At 38.5% G+C, this 17,365-nt stretch overlaps 1 protein-coding gene across 1 annotated transcript in view; it reads right to left on the reverse strand.

The window, feature by feature from the left end:
• The window catches only part of ROBO2 (roundabout guidance receptor 2), a 744,230-nt gene that overhangs the window by 233,663 nt on the left and 493,202 nt on the right, over positions 1-17,365 (reverse strand). The window contains exons 3-4 of the mRNA XM_054710136.1: positions 9,819-9,976; positions 5,461-5,581 (exon numbers count right to left, since the gene is read on the reverse strand). Coding sequence (XP_054566111.1) covers positions 5,461-5,581; positions 9,819-9,976 — 279 coding nt within the window. The remainder of the gene's footprint in view (positions 1-5,460; positions 5,582-9,818; positions 9,977-17,365) is intronic.

Here is a 17,365-nt window from a genome sequence, read left to right on the forward strand (position 1 = left end):
CTATGTTTAGAATTCTTAAATGAAGGCCATCGTTTATAAATAACACTTAGATATTTCCTAAGGGTTGGCTGTGAGATATCTTCCCTCACAGATTTGTCTCTGGGTAGCTCAACTATACTTAGGCCATCAACTATTATTTCTTATACAATAACTGAAAATTAACACTACCAGCCCAAACCTGTGTCCTCAGCCCCAATAATTTGGCTAGTTCCCAATATGATCATCCTACCTTGATAGTCATCGGCTGACAAAATTTCCAAGTGTTCTTAGTGAACAGCAATGAAACACAAATGAACAATAGATAACTTGACATTTGAAGAAAGCCTCCAGTATGAAAGACTGAACAATGCAGGGTGGGGTGGGAAGAAGAAACTCAGAAGAAACAAAAGCAGGAAAGATTCACAAGTAAATTTTATTTAAAAAATAGAATAGTGTTTTTAAAATCCTGAGAAATAAGAGAGGTTAAAACATCCATGAAACAAGAACAAGATGACATAAATAGGGGAGAATTAGAGAAAAGAAAGGCCTAGAAGGTTTATCATCTAATTAGTAAATACACATTTGACAGAAAAATGGAATAGAAAAAAATGGATAGGATATTACCTTGACTTATTTGGATAAAGAGTTTTGTGACTGAGATTGCTTACCAGGTGTCTATCCACTAAAATTAAAAAAAGTGCCAAAGCAAGGCACAGTATTGAAGCATTTAGAACGCTGGGATAAAAAGACAGTACTAGAAGAACAAAAGGAAAACTGGTCACATGGGGATCAGAAGCAGAGTAGTCTTCTCAATAGCAGCAGTGGAAGCTGAATAATATTGGAGGTGCGCTTTAATATTAAGAGCAAAAATATCTGTTTTTTAAACTAGAATTCTATAAGCAGCCAAAGTATCAATTAAATTTTGGATGGAATAAAGGCATTTGATGTGTAATGAGCTCTAGGCTCAAGTTATGTAGAAAGAAGGAGAAACATTTCTGAATATAGAAGTTACCCAAGAAAAACTCACAGGATGCAGAAAGACGCGCATCCATTGACAGAGCAAAGGGAAGAGAGATATGAGGATGACGTTTGTGGAGAGGCCTAAGGAGCACCCAGCCCAGTCAGGGTGGACTTCATACCTAAATAACAATTTAGAGGAATTTAAACATTCTGTAGAAATTGCAAAAAGAATTCATGATAGGTGTAGACAAACATAAGTAAAAGAAAAATTATTACTAACTCAAAGGAGAACACATTTGTACCAGAAAAAAATGCCATCATAACATAACACAGCTCACAGTCTATATTTGCATGGTTACAATAATTCAAATTCTGAATATTACTATAACCAATGTTTCTGAAGTCATTATACTGGAAGGACCAACAGAAGGGAAAGTGGAGGATAGAAGGTGGGTCAGGGGATAGAAGCAGGGCAAATCATCATTTTCCAAAATAGGAAATCAAAATAATGTATACAGTCGTGGAATAAGTACATATTTAAAAGTAAGGGAATAAATCCCAGAAGAAATGTTTAAAATGAGGCTTGCAAGAATGTTTAAAGATGAGGTGTGTGCGTGTGTGTGTGTATGTGTGTGTATGTGTGCGTGTGTGTGTGTGTGTGTGTGTGTTGGAAAGTAAGGTGGGGCAAATTTTTTCTTTTTTTTCATTATTAGTTTTATAATACTTCTGGGGTCTGTTAGAAATGTGACATATAAAATATTTTTCATGTATTACTTTGATAAACATTTAAAAATCATTTGGAAAAATTTTTGGTTGTATTTTAATACCGGTTAAATTTTGGATAACAGATATCCCAAACCTAACCATTGTTATAAACTTAATTATATAATTTAACTCTAGTTTCTCTGTCTTCAGAATCTTGTGAATTTATGTTTTTGTGTGTTTTTTAATTGATTTCAGAGAGGGATAGAGAGAGAGAAGCATCAATGATGAGAGAGAATCATCCATCAAAGGCCTTCTGCACTCCCCCTACTGGGAATTGAATCTACACCTTAAGAATGTGCCCTGACTGGGGAAATGAACCATGACCTCCTGGTTCACGGGTCGATGCTCAATCACTGAGCCACACTGGCAGGGTCAGGATCTTGGGAATTTAATTGACATATGTAAATTGCTATGGAGTATTCTATTTCTTAAATTCATTTTAGATATAGGAAGGGAGAGAGAGAGAGACAACAATCTCCTGCCGCCCGCAGGTGCCCTGATGGGGGATGAAACCCACAATCTAAGTATATGCCCTAACCAGAAATTGAACTCACCACCTTTTGATGTATGAAATGATGGTCCAACCAACGGAGTCATACCAGTCATGGGGGGAGTATTCTTTATGAAGATATCTAAACCCTCCTATCTATTTTAGCATTTACACTATGATGCCTATTTATAATTTTCAGACTTGGTACCTCCTACTTAACTAGGATATCATTTTACATTAAAGGAGAACAAACAGAGTAAATGATTCATGGAGTATGCTATGGTAACATTTTGAACATTACATTACATTGATCATATCTTTGTCTAAAGGGAAGATCTTTAAAATATAAGTTGCAATTTTCAAGCTACAAAAGATCTAAGTCCAAGACCACTTAATAGAGAATCAAAATATTTGCAGATGGGTATTATATTAGCAAAGACCCTTTATTTTATTTTATTATTTTTTAATATTGTATTTTATTATTTTTTTAAATTTCTTTATTGATTAAGGTATCACATATTTGTCCTCATCCCCCCTTTATTCTTTTAATTGTTTTTCTTGCCATTTATAAGTGAATCATATTTTGGAACAATTAAATATTATCAGTTACTTTTTCTGTATTACACATCTTAAAGTAAATATGGGGTTGCAAAGGATATTTAAAAACTTCCTTATAACTACAGTGGTTATATTAGCCAGATTTTTGGTTGTTCTTGATAATCTTCCCCTGAGAATATTTTTTCCATTGACTTTTTTTTTTTCTTTTTAAGGAGAGAGAATGGAAGGGAGAAAGAGAGAGAGAAAGAGAGGAAGGAAGAAAGAAACATTGATGTGAGAGACACATCGATGGAATGTTTCTCGCATGCACCCCGACTGGGCCTGCGATCAAACCTGCATCCCAGGTACATGCCCTGGACCAGGTCAATGCTCTAACCACTGAGAGACACCAGCCAGGGAAAGAGCCAGAATTTTTTTAAAAGAAGAATTTCTAATACATGAAAATAAAGTTGAGAGAGAGGAGGGAGAGAATGTAACCAGTTTTGCTTTTCTAAACTTAGATCAGAGATGATAATTCTAACAATGATGAAATATAAAGAGGTTTAAAAGTAAAATTATCCTGGATGCAAAAGCACCAAAATAAAATAAAGAAGGTCTCATTATACAGAGCACACTAGTTATTTTATTTTCTCTAAGAATTGGGGAATCTCAGGCAGTACTTGTCACATCCTTGGTTAGACCATCATTACTGTTTTTATCTTTTATTTCTTGGTTTGGATGTGTGTGTTTTTTTCTTATCAATAATGGAATTTTAGTTTTCCCCCACAACTTAATATTGTACTTGTAACCCCTTAGGTCAGTTCTGACTAGTTTACACCATCAGATAAATGTTTCTCAGCTTCCTAAATCAATTCTTCCAGCGAAACTGCCTCTAGACAAATTCAATCTCTTTGGTTTATAGCTATTTTCAAAATAATTTAGAAGTCACCCTGTAACTCCTGACATGTTTAGGGATCTCCTATACTTCTCATCACATCTTTAGGTAAATATTTTATAACACAATCACAGTTTGGTAAGTCTAATTGCTCAGGTAATGAGAATAAACACTTTCAAATTCCTTCTGAAGGCAGTAAATACTGCTGTAATGCAACATTTTTGTGATCCAAAGCTGTGGTAGTTATGGAAAAATAGCATGAGTGTTTCTTGTGGGTTTTCACTGCTCATGCTCAGTGACCACTAATTTTGTATATTGCCAAACAAAACTGCATTTTATTCATTACAGAGAGGAAGACGTTTTGGGACTCATAGGTGACTGCATGAAATTTAACGAAAAAACGGATGCTTGTCTGTGCTCTGCAGGACAGCAATTTACTTGCATACTTTGAATAATTTTATTTTACTCTTCAATTCCTTTCATGGATGATGAGATTTCTCCTGGTTTTGTCATTTTGGACTTCAAGCTGCTTAATATCTGCAAGGAGTATTACCAGAGATTACTTGTACTCAGAGTGATTGAAGAGAGGTGCTTGCACTCTGGTGCATATTGACAGAGCACACCCTGATCCTAAAAATGGAACTGCAAGCATAACAGGGCCGGTTTTGGCATTATGGCACTCTGTTACCCCATGGGGTGGCACTTCCCAAACTAAAGAGAAGTCTCTTTAGGGACTTCTTCAGGATTCAGTTGCTACCCTCAGGGTGTTCTGGAATAATGGCAAAAAAAAAAAAAAAAAGACATATTGTGCATAGAACCAGGAGTCTCTTTTACTGGTACACAAAAAGTACTTTAAAAAATCACAATTATCTCTTTTATGTTGGAAAGAAAATCACATATATTTGCAATAGTGAATTTTTTATTAAGATACAGATATTCATACATGTAAATATGTTTAAGTACATGTGTGCATATACATATGTGCGTGCATGTGTGCATTTGTGAGTGTGTATATACATAATATATATCCCCATACGGAGATTTGAATGGGATTTTGTTGTCTTCTAAAGGAATGTTTCATTTTCTAGTATCTTTAGAATTCTTGTTTTCCGTCATTTTTTCTTACAATATTCCACAGCTGCCCTGTAGTATTTCTCTTACTTTTGTTTACTTGGCCGTCTTTATTATCCACAACTTTCTCCTTAATGCTTTCTCCACTATTTCTGTGATACATATCTGTCAGGTTTTAACTGATAAATTAAAACTTCAGCTAAAGAGTCCTTTGGTCCTTAAAGTTGAAGAAACATAAATATCATAACGAAATAGTTTTTTTCTTTCTAATTTTCTTTCTAGTCTTTCAATAATCAGCTAAAATTCCAAATACCTCAATTTGAAATTTTTAAAGTAGAAAAAAAGTGAAACGTCTTTGTATTACAATCTCTAACTTAAAAGAAAAACACCCTTTGTCTTGCACATAACTTGTTAAATGCATCATAGTAGAATAAGTGATAAACTTTAGGATATAATATCTCAAATAGATTTTGAAAAAGTACAATTATTTATATTATGATGAAAGGCAAACCTGTATAAATACGAGAATAGAGTAGGTGGATTAACATTTCAAATGTTTTCTTTTTCATCAAAGATTCATCAAAGATTCATCTTGGAGACAGAAACAAAACACAAAAAAATGGACAATTCCAGCCTGTCACTGGTTACTATAAGTCATAAAAAACTGTCTCTATATGGCCTGTGTTTAGTAGTAATAAAAAACACTTAAAAACAAAGGGGAAAATGATACAAATAGTGATTTGTAATTAAAAGAGAGTTTTACCAAAAACAGTCAGCTCTGCTGGATCACTGTCTCTTTCTCCCACCATATTGGTGCCAACACAGGTATACATCCCTGCATCACTTTTCCTGGTATTGGAGATCATCAGTTTTCCACCACGGATCTGTTAAAATAACAATCAAAAAGAGAGAAAAAGAATGGAAAGGAAACATCACTAATAAATAATTTTGAATAATTAAGCACGTTTGTCTTTCCTAAAGGAAATAGCTCTGGAGCTAGGACTCAAAACTCTCCCACTATTTTGACATCTGCATGTGTCCTTTTTTCTCTTAAATTCTCCTCCAAAATAAGCTCCTAATTCCCTTTCTATAGAATGGTTCTTTAAGGTAAGACTTCATCTCCTGCCTGGTCTTATTTTGTGTATTGTGACTGCCCCCATCAAATCCCAATGTTTGGGCTTCACTCTGTGATTCGGTCGGATGAACCACTATTGACATTTGTCATCATAAAGGAGCATCAGGTATTTGCTTTGGATAATAAAATTAATCCAACTGACTCAGAGGGATTCCACAAGTATTTATTGAATACCTACCTCTACAGGCTGGGCAGTTTTCTAGGCACTTGGGATTCAGTAATAATCCAAATATAAAAATGCTTGCCTTCCTGGAGCTTACTTTTAAATTGTGTGTATTATCTTTGTCTCATCTTAATTTTAATTATGAGAAAATTTTTGAAGAATAGAATGGTATGGATAAAAACAATTCAAATTTTTGGAATGATGCCTATGAGTTGTTACATTCGTTTTTAATAGCTTCTCTCTAGATGTCTAAAGTCAGAAGCACTTATTGACTTAATAAACATATGTAATCTTGTTTAAATGTGTGTTTGTTAAAGACGATGCTAAAGGAGAATTAGGTTTTCAGTAAGTTTATCATTGACTCATAGTTTCTTTTTTACAATTTTGGTGATTTTTTTATTTTATTTCCCTAATCCAACAGTCTTCACTTGACAATGACTGACTGTTTTTAAAGAGATATGAGATAAGAACATGCTCTTTTTCTTTGTTAATTTTTAAATTCATAGGCAAACAACACTAATATAGTTATGTTCTCATTAGAGATATTTCTGGCTTTAAAACCTGTCAAGTTATAGAAAGGAATCCCCTACTTTATTTTCTTTTTACCTGGGAAGACTTTCAACATGTTCTCAGTTATATACAGTAGAGCATAATGAAGTCGATGTTATAAAAATGATGATGGAGGCAATTTCTTCTCCCCTTGAGGCTGAATTTGGCAATATGGCCTGTTTTGATCAATGAAACTAAAACAATTTTTCACCAGAAGGAAAGTGCTTGGACATTGGGACTTGCCTTCTCTTGCTGCAGCTGGAACCTTGGGACCACCATGGGGACCAGCCTGAATCAACCTGATGGATAATTAGAGGCCATGAGGGGATGAAGATGCCCAGCTGAGAGTCTGTCAATTGCCAGATGTGTTGTAAGGTTATCCTAGATCATTCAGCTGTCAGCACATCTTTAAATAAGCCACAGAAGCATGAGGAAGCCTAGCAAACATCAAATATGCTGGGCCAGAGTGAAGAGCTATCAGTTTACCCACAGAATCATCTATCTATATATATATAAAGAGCCAATGTCCATAACCTCCAAAATGACCAAAGGCTCGACCAAACGCCAGGCTGCATGTGCAGCATGCCGAGCGGGCTGAATTGCTGACCTCTCAGAGAGAGAGAGAGAGGCTGGGCTGATCAGCAGTGGTAATGGCTGCTGGCGAGGCCCGGAGAGAGAACCTGCTTCTCTCTCCGGGCCTCGCCAGCAGCCAAGCCTCTCTCTCCCAGAGGTCGGCAGTTCAGCCCGCTCGCCAGCAGCCTCAATGGCTGCTGATCAGCCCCGACTCAATGATCAGGCCTGGAGATGCTGACTGGCATAGAAACCAACCAATCAGAACCAAATCTGGGTAATTGCGAGGAGCCAATTGCCGCCTAAGAGGCGGAGCTTTTGATGCTGACTGGCATAGAAACCGACCAATAAGAAACTACTCTGGATGAACTGCAAAGGCAGAACCTAAGGTGGGGACTTGAGGAGGAGTTTTAAGGGCAACAACTGTTTGGTGTAAGGTGTAAGAAAGTGATTCAATTTTTTAATGACCGGTTTGGCAGTATAGTGCATATGGCTGGCCATCAGTCCAGATATAGGGGTTATGTGTTTTTGTCTGCCAAGATCATCTCCTCCTGCTGAAAAAGGCTTTCCCCCTACCCCATTTAAGCAATCCTATCCTATATAATTTATCTAAACTAATAAAAGGGTAATATGCTAATTAGGCCGGGTCGACCGGCCATCTTCCAGATGTCCAACTTCCTTCCTGACAAAGCCATGGTGGTAAGGCAGAGGCAGTTAGGGGTGATCAGGGCAGCTGGGGAGGGCGGTTGGGGGCGAGATCAGGCTTGCAGGGGAGGGTAGTTGGGGATGAGATCAGGCCAGCAGAGGAGGACAGTTGGGAGCAAGATCAGGACTCCAGGGGAGGGTAGTTAGGGGTGATCAGGCAGGCAGGCAGGCAGAGGCAGTTAGGGGTGATTAGGCAAACAGGCAGAGAGGTTAGGGGCAATCAGGCAGGCAGGGGAGCAAGGTAGGGGTGATCAGGCTGGCAGGGGGCAAGATAGGGGCAATCAGGCTGGCAGGCAGAGGGTTTAGGGGCAATCTGGCAGGCAGGTAGGCAAGTGGTTAGGTGCCAGTCATCCCGGATTGTGAGAGGGATGTCCGACTGTCGGTTTAGGCCCAATGTGGGATCGGGCCTAAACCAGCAGTCGGACAATCCCCAAGGGGTCCCAGATGGGAGATGGTGCAGACTGGGCTGAGGAACCCCCACTCCATGCACGAATTTTGTGCACCAGGCCTCTAGTAGTCTAAATAAAATGGTTACTAAAAGCCACTGTGTTTGAGGTGGTTTGTTACAAAGCTAAAGCTAAATGATACTAACATGAGCTAGAAACCCTTGAACATTGATTTTATTCCTTCATCAGGAGCACAATTTCATAACTTGGTACTCTAGCAGAGACCATTAGCAAACAAGTTCTCTAGGGCAATGTAGATCTTCAGAGTTCAAGACAGAATAACATACATACATGTTGTGATCTCCTACATGGCTTATTTGGTTCTGTGTTATGATGTAATCACAATGTACACATAAGAAAAAAAAAGTATTTATTAGATATTTTTTAAGATAATAGACACTCAGACTATAGGGACTTTTGATAGAAATGAAACATTGTTTTCAGTTAAATGAGGTATTATTTTTAAAATATTCATTCTCAATTATTATACTCAGTATAATTCTCAAAAATTACACTAAAATAATGTCAGAAGGTTGAGGCATTATCTATTATTTCAGTAGACTGGTTTTCACAAACTTCATATACAAATCTTGAGTAGACCCTCTGAAAAAATAAAATAATTGTATGCTATTACTTTATCTACCACTTTACCATTTTCTGGGTGTTTTATTTTGAGTATTAATAAACTGATGCACCTAATTACTAGTTTCCCTTAAAAATATACTATTTTTCTATAAGGGCTAAACTGCAGAACCAGCCAGTCATTATTATTTTCATTTTACTTTATATCTCTAAACTTTTAAATGAATTCATGTATGAAAGTTTGGTTATTTATCACCAATAGTGCTTGGAATATTTATCACCTCAAATTATTTCATTTTATAATTTTTAAAATGATGCAAAAAGAAATACCCTAGTTAATATGGTTTATGGCCATCATTTATACTTTAACAATCACATGCTACATGAGCTACAGATGCATTTGAAGATCTTAAAAAGAGCAGAGACTAAAATACTGAGCTGAAAATATATATTTACATAGTCAAGTTGGTGCAATTCTATTTTTACTGTTTTGTTCATTTTTTATTTTTATTACTTTATTTATTTTTAATCTTTATTGTTGAAAGTATTACATATGTTCCCCTTTTTCCCCCATTGACCCTTCTAGCCCTACCTGCGTACCCCCAAGCCTTTACTAGCCTATTGTCAGTGACCATGGGTTATGCATACTAGTATATGCATACAGGTTCTTAGGTTGATCTCTTCCCACCCACCTACCCTCCCCAGCCTTGCCTCTGAGGTTCCACAGTCTGCCACATGCTTCTATGTCTCTGGATCTATTAAGTACACTTGATTTACCTAATTTTTGTCTTTGAAACCTCATCCCAAAGTTATTGTTTTTGGTTCCCCCTTTTCAGTCCTTTCAATACAGTGTAAAAGGTAGTTAGTATTCAAATGCAGTTTGACAATTTTATTCACAGAATAAAATAAAATATATCAATTTTAAGACTTGAAATTCAGTTTCTCTAGGCATTCATTTTAATTTCACTCACACTTATTCTTTCTTCCTTGTCATCAATTCGAACTTTGTCTTTCTTCCAGTAGATGGTGGGTTCAGGGTGTCCTCGCGGGGGCTGGCACTCCAGGATGGCAGGCTCTCCAGCTGCCACCACAACGTCGGTGGGATTTTGCCGGAAGTCATCTCGTAACACTGAAGGAAAACAATTGTAGTGAAAGAAAATTCAATAACAGACACATGTCTTACAAAGGTAACTTAAAGTCTCACTTACTTTGTTCTAAAAAAGTTACCAGGGTGACGACTACGTAATCATGCCCAACTTACAAAACCTAGAGTCAACCTAAGTGTTCATCAACAGGAAAATGAATAACTGTGACAATGCACCTTTGCTATAAAATCTGACTTAAAAATAAGGTAAGTCTAAGGAAAAAAGGGTAGAAATGTTCACGATATAGTTCATAAATAATTACATTATTCATAATAAAACTCAAACTACACAACTTTATGTAGTATGATCCTATCTTCTATTTAAAAAGCACACATACATATGTGTATATAAATATATTAAAATAAATGGTCAAATTATACTTAAAACCCTGAAACAAGCTGTGTGCACATGGTCTGTGAACATGAAGGCGTATCTGTCTGGGTGGGGACGTGGGTGAGAAATCTTTGAGAAAGGCCTTTCTCCTGACATGAATATGGACATGATCCACATTGTTTTCATTACACTTCAGAAGATAGACTCATTGTTCACCCTTGCAACACACTAGCACCCACACACACAGGGCTACATTTTCATTCTCTCTGCATCTCCACCTGCCGAGCGACATCTGGGCAGCGTGGCATTCGGAGCAGAGATATCCCTTATAGCAGTTTTGCCAGCCTGAATACCCCTCCTTTCATTAGGAGAACAGCAGGTTGGACCTCTGCTGTAACCTCTGAAAATCTGGCATGTCTGGCTCTCCAAATGTCACCTATCTATCTGTGTGCACTTTCCTTCTGCTGGCAACCTGAAAAGCCTGGAGAAATAACTTGGTCCTATTCGATTGCAGGATGCTGAGTTTATTTAGCAAATAAAGGCAAACATTCACAAAAATAGTTGATAACAGTTAATATATCACATACCTCAGCTGCCTCTCTTTTCCCTAACTTCCTTGACTTTTTTATTCTTTGATATTCCAACACTGACAAGTGTGCTTCCTAAGTGGGCCTATGGGTAAAACAAATATATATACTCACACAAATATAGATGTGTGTTTATGTATATATAGCATACATACATATACACATATACACATACTAGAGGCCCGGTGCACGAAAATTCATGTACTAACCGGCGGGTGGGGGGGGGGAGTCCCTCAGCTTGGCCTGTGCCTTCTCACAGTCTGGGACCCCTCAGGGGATGTCCACCTGCCCACTTAAGCCCGCTCCCTGGCGGGGAGTGGGTCTAAGCCATTAGCCAGACATCCTTAGCGCTGCTGTGCTGGCCAGCCATGAGCCAGTTTCTGGCTGAGTGGTGCTTCCCTGTGGAAGTGCACTGACCACCAGGGGGCAGCTCCTGTGTTGAGCGTCTGCTCCCTGGTGGTCACTGTGCATCATAGGAACTGGTCGTTCCCCCATTAGGGTCAATTTGTATATTACCCTTTTATTATATAGGATACATATTATACACACATATACTGTAGAGGTATGCACATGTATGTGTATACGTATATATTGGCCAAGCTATTTGGAATAAAAATTAATCAGCTTGTGCTAGCCTGTTATTTAAATCACCTGCTGTAAATGTGGATTAGACCAACCAGCTTTGGTGTCCTGTAATGAGGCCCACTTCAGCACTTTGCCATATATATATATATATATATATATATATATATATATATATATATGATTTCAGAGAGGAAGGGAGAGAGAGAGAGACAGAGAGAAAAGCATCAATGATGAGAGAGAATCATTGATCCACTGCTTCCTGCATGCCCCCTACTGGGGATGGAGCCCACAACTCAGGCACGTGCTCTGACCGGAATTGAACTGTGACCTCCCTGTTCATAGGTCAATGCTCAACCACTGAGCCACTGCAGCTGGGCATCACTCTGCTTCTTGCTTGGGCCATGTATCCAGGCTCATTGTCACTCTCCAAATAAATAGAAGTCCCCTGTCCTGAGAATAACTGCAGAGAGATAACTGAGTGACTTTAGGGCTTTTCTTGTCTCTTGCAAAACCTCCTCTAACAGGGTTTTCCATCTTAATGAAGTCAGGACTCTTTATGAGATTAGAGAACCTTGTCTCCTATTGAAGGAGCAGTAAGAAACTGTTCAGCACAAATTGCTTGCTCTCAGTTTATAAACTGATTAATTTGCAGCTTTCACTGCTAAGGAAATGTGTTCCATTTTAGCAAGGTTCCCTAGTCTAACTGGCAGGAAAGGTGTGATTTATTTGCTTAAGGATTTGCTTTTGAATGAGCTGAGAAGTGTGCATTTCAATGTGACATTCTGGCAGGGGATATGAGAAGAGGTTTGTGGTTCCCTCTTCCAGGTAAATCCTCCAGGGAAAGCAAGCTTGTGACTCATTTATATTCTAAATACAGAACAGCTGCCTACTTATGCAATGTTAAGACATGCAAAAATATGGTAACAGGGTGGTGAGCACCCCTGCAATATACAGTGCTGGCAGCAAATGGTGTTTTGGCAGGCCCTCAATCTGTTTCAATATGACACATCTGGTCAGTGGAAGGACCTTCTCCAGAACTGGTCTCTTAACAAACGACATGCCAAAAAGCCTCTACTCAAATGGTACTTAGGACCTTCGCAAATCATTCAGACACACGGTGTGTTACATCAATTTTCAACAAGACTAATTAAGAAAAAAAAAGGTCCTTTGACCTGGGGGACAAAAAAGAGAAAAATACCATAACAAAATAAGGTCTGTTCCTCTTAAACAATATAACATGGGTTTATGGCATTCACAAAAAAAGAAAATGACTCCATTTTGCAAATGAAGCCAAGAAATCACATATCAACTCTAATTTTAGGCTTTTAGATTATTCACCCAGAGAGTAGGTTGAGATAATAAGATAATTGGTGCTGTACCTGCTTCTACTTGTAAAATGCTCTTTGGGGTTTGCATAGTATCAGTTAATTCATTTTTTGCTTAGTGATATTTCTTTTACTCTAAGTCTTTGGGATAATAAAATGTTACTTCTCTCTTTCTCGCAAATAAAACATTGACGAGAAAACATCCTTTTCAGCAGGTTCTATCATGGCAAACAGAGAACTTGCTCTTAGGAAAAAGTAAAATCATTTTTACTCTCTTCAAATTTTTATGAAGAACATATGTGTTCTGATATTTATTTATATCTTTCTGAGGTTTGTATATCCCTTCATAAATGTAAGCAAAATAAAATGAAATAATATTTATTATTTCCAAATTTTGAGTTAATTATTCATTTCTGTCCTGGATTTTTCCCTGTGCTTAATTGCAGGTAATAAGGCATAGAAAATATTAGCTATAGTAAAGGATTCTATGGATGAAAGGAACTAAAATGGTTTTGTAAATGTAGGGAGCAAGTCTAAATTATGTCTATTTTTTCTCTTAAAGCTCTTATTGTAGAAAGAGCTGAAAGCTACATTTTAAAAAATCTTTACTGTTGAAAGTATCTCCTATAATAAAAGCCTAATATGCAAATTGATAAGATGGCTGGCCCCATGTGGTCAAAGATGGCCACCCCCATGTGGACACAAGATGGCCACCACAAGATGGCTGGCAGGGTAGGGCAGTTGTGGGTGATCAGGCCAGCAGGGGAGGGCAGTTGGGAGGGACAAGGTCTGCAGGGGAGGGCAGTTGGGAGGGACAAGGTCTGCAGGGGAGGGCAGTTGGGAGGGACAAGGCCTTCAAGGGAGGGCAGTTAGGGGCCATCAGGCCAGCAGGGGAGGGCAGTTATGGGCGACCAGGCTGGCAAGGGAGGGCAGTTAGGGGTGACTGGTCCAGCAAGGAAGGGCAGTTAGGGGAGGGAAGTTATAGACCAGGCCAGCAGGGGAGGGCAGTTAGGGGTGACCAGGCCAGAAGGGGAGGGCAGTTTGGAGGGACAAAGCCTGCAAGGGAGGGCAGTTGGGGTGTCAGGCCTGCAGGGGAGGGCAGTTGGGGGGGATAAGGCCTGCAGGGGAGGGCAGTTAGGGTTGATCAGGCCGGCAGGGGAGGGCAGTTAGGGGCAATTGGGCCAGCAGGGGAGCAGTTAGCCATCAATCAGGCTGGCAGGGGAATGGTTAGGGGGTGATCAGGCTGGCAGGCAGAAGCAGTTAGGGGCAATCAGACAGGCAGGCAGATGAGCGGTTGGGAGCCAGCAGTCCTGGATTATGAGAGGGATGCCCAACTGCCAATTCTGGGTGAATGTTATTAGATTTACATAACAGTAAATCCAATAAACGGGCATTCAGTCATTCAGTCAGACATCCCTTGAGGGGGTCCCAGATTGGAGAGGGTGCAGGCTGGGCTGAGGGACACCACCCCCCCATGCACGAATTTCATGCACCGGGACTCTAGGTACATATGTTTCCCCTTTTCCTCCATTGACCTCTTCTAACCCCTCTCCACACCCTAAGCCTTCACCATCCTATTGGCTGTGTCCATAGCTTATGCATATATGAACAAGTTTGTTGGTTGATCTCTTTCCACCCACCCACCCTCCCCCACCTGCCCTCTGAGATTCCACAGTTTATAACATGCTTCTATATCTTGGGATCTATTTTGTTCATCAGTTTATTTTATTCATTGGATTCCATATACAACTAATATCATGTGATACTTGTCTTTCTCTGACTGGCTTATTTCACTTAGCATAATATTTCCAGGTCCCTCCATACTGTCTCAAACAGTAAGAGAGCCTTCTTTTTTTACTGCTGCATAGTATTCCATGGTATAAATGTACCACTGCTTTTTTGCCTACTCATCTACTGATGGGCACTTGTGCTGTTTCCAAATCTTAGCTATTGTAAACTGTGCTGCTATGAACATAAGGGTACATGTATTCTTTCTGCTTGGTGTTTCAGGTTTCTTAGGATATATTCGAGAAGTGGGATGACTGGTTCAAATGACAGTTCCATATTTAATATTTTGAGGAAACACCATAGTGTTTTTCATAGTGTCTGCACCAGTCTGCATTCCCACAGCAGTGTACTAGGGTTCCCTTTTCTCTACATCCTCGCTAGCACTTGTTATTTGTGATCTGTTGATGGTAGCCATTCTGACAGGTGTGAGGTGATACCTCATTGTCATTTTAATTTGCATCTCTCTGATGATCAGTTACTTTGAACCTTTTTTTCATATGTTTCTTGACCATCTGTATGTCAGTTTTGGAGAAGTGACTATTTATGTCCTTTGCCCATTTTTTAATTGGATTGTTTGTTTTCATTTTGTTAAGTTGTACAAGTTCCTTATGTATTTTGGATACTAAACCTTTGTCAGATATATCAAATATGTTCTCCCATGCAGTGGGCTCCCTTTTCATTTTCTTGATAGTTTCTTTTGCTGTGTAGAAGCTTTTAATTTTGATGTAGTCCCATTTGTTTATTTTCTCCTTAGTTCCCTTTGCCCTAAGAAATGTATCCATAAACATATTGTTAGAAGAGATGTTTGAGATTTTGCTGCCTATGGTTTCATTTTTTTCCTTTTTTTTAAAATAAATTTAAATTGATTTCAGAGAAAGGAAGGGAAAGGGAGAGAGAGAGAGAAACATCAATGATGAGAGAGAATCATTGATCAGTTGCCTTCTGCATGCCCCCTACTGGGGATCTAGCCTTAACCCAGTCATGTGCCCTGACTGAGAATCAAACAATGACCTCCTGGCTCTTTGCTCAACCACTGAGTCATGCTGGCCAGGCTATGGTTTCATTTTTAATATAGCTTGACAAGTAAGCTAACGCAAGAGCATACAGTGGTAGATGTATTACCTAAAGCTCCAAACAGGTCTTTAATAAGGGGAAGAAAAATAAACCTGATGAACTGAAAAACAATATGGTTAACAGCTGGGAGGGTATTTATAGATTAAAAAACAAACAAACAAACAAAAAGTCTGGCAGGAGTGGCTCAGTGGGCTAGAACATCTTCCCCCTGCGCTGAAAGGTCAGGGGTTCAAGTTCTAGTCAGGTCATGTAGCTGGGTTGCAGGTTCGATCCCTGGCCCTGTTTGGGATGCATGCAGGAGGCAGCGGATTGATGTTTCTCTTTCACATCTCTCTCTCTCTCTCTCTCTCTCTCTCTCTCTCTCTCTCTCTGTCTCTCTGTCTCTCTCTGTCTCTCTCTCTCTGTCTCCCTCCCTCTTACCTTTCCACTGACACACTCTGAAATCAATGGGGGAAAACTATCCTTGGGTGAGGAATTATAAAAAGAGGTAAAATATATACTAGGTATACTATTGATATAGTATTTGTTTGCAGATCTAAGTTTAGAATACAAGAGCTCATATCTCCATGGGTAAAACAAGTTTTTTTTTGCAACCCTTTTCTTTCTCACTTCTCCTTTTTTTTTTTATCCTATTTCTCTTCTGTTCCTACTTTACTTTTTCTCTCTTCTTTTTACCCCTTGTAAAAATTGATCTTCTTTATCTGCTTTCTTGATGCGTTATTATTATTGTGGTCTCTGTTGGCTTTCTCATATAAGTTCCTCTTCCCTGGTCCAAGTCCATGTGCTCTTCTCTTTTCTCTTTCTTTGCTAGCCAACTGTTTATGCTTTTGTTTTTTTTCCTTCTCTCTTCCTCTCTTCTCCTAATTGCTTAATTATTTTCACTCACTAAACTCAAGACTGTCTACCCTCTCCTCTGTTCTCCTTTTACAAAAATAATGGATGAATATATAGATAGGTATTATTAAAGGAAAAATATATTTTTTCTATTTTTGGCTTTTAATTTTTTTTTAATTTATTGATCATTTTGTTTTTTACTTTTATTCTTATCCACTCATTATCTTTCCACCTCCTCTATACTGAACTGTGGCCATTCCCCTATTCATTCAATTCCTTTACCTTACTTTCTGGAAATAAGCTCTGATTCCACAGATTCTGTCTCCCCCTTTTTGATGGATATTTGTTGTTTGCAATTTTTGGTTTATTTGTTTGTTTTGTGGAGTTTTCTCCACATATATGTATATTTTTCTCCACCTTTTTTCTTTTCTCTCTTACCTTTTTTCCTTTTCTCAACATCATTTTTGCTCTCTTTTCTCTCTCCTAATGCTCTTTGCTCTGGTGGTCACTTTTATTGGGGTTATTGGTGTTGTGAATACATTCATGTTTTGTTCCTTCTGTGTTGGGTTTATTGAGTTGTATTTTGTGATTTTCAGTCAATGTGGTAGAGTGTGAGCCACATAACCAGACACCCTGAGAGGAGACTTCATACACAAATGGGACAATAACAGTCAAGACCCAACTACACCAAGATAATCCAAATATCCCAAGGAAGGGGCATCCCTAGAATACCCAGCCCAGGAGACCTGAGAGATTGCAACATTGGGTCTCACAAAACATCTACTATATAAGACAAACAAAAAAATCTGGGTGACATAGAAAAAAACACAGAGGAATAGCAAAAAAG

The sequence above is a fragment of the Eptesicus fuscus genome, chromosome 3 (assembly GCF_027574615.1).
Source record: "Eptesicus fuscus isolate TK198812 chromosome 3, DD_ASM_mEF_20220401, whole genome shotgun sequence".
Lineage (NCBI taxonomy): Eukaryota > Metazoa > Chordata > Mammalia > Chiroptera > Vespertilionidae > Eptesicus > Eptesicus fuscus.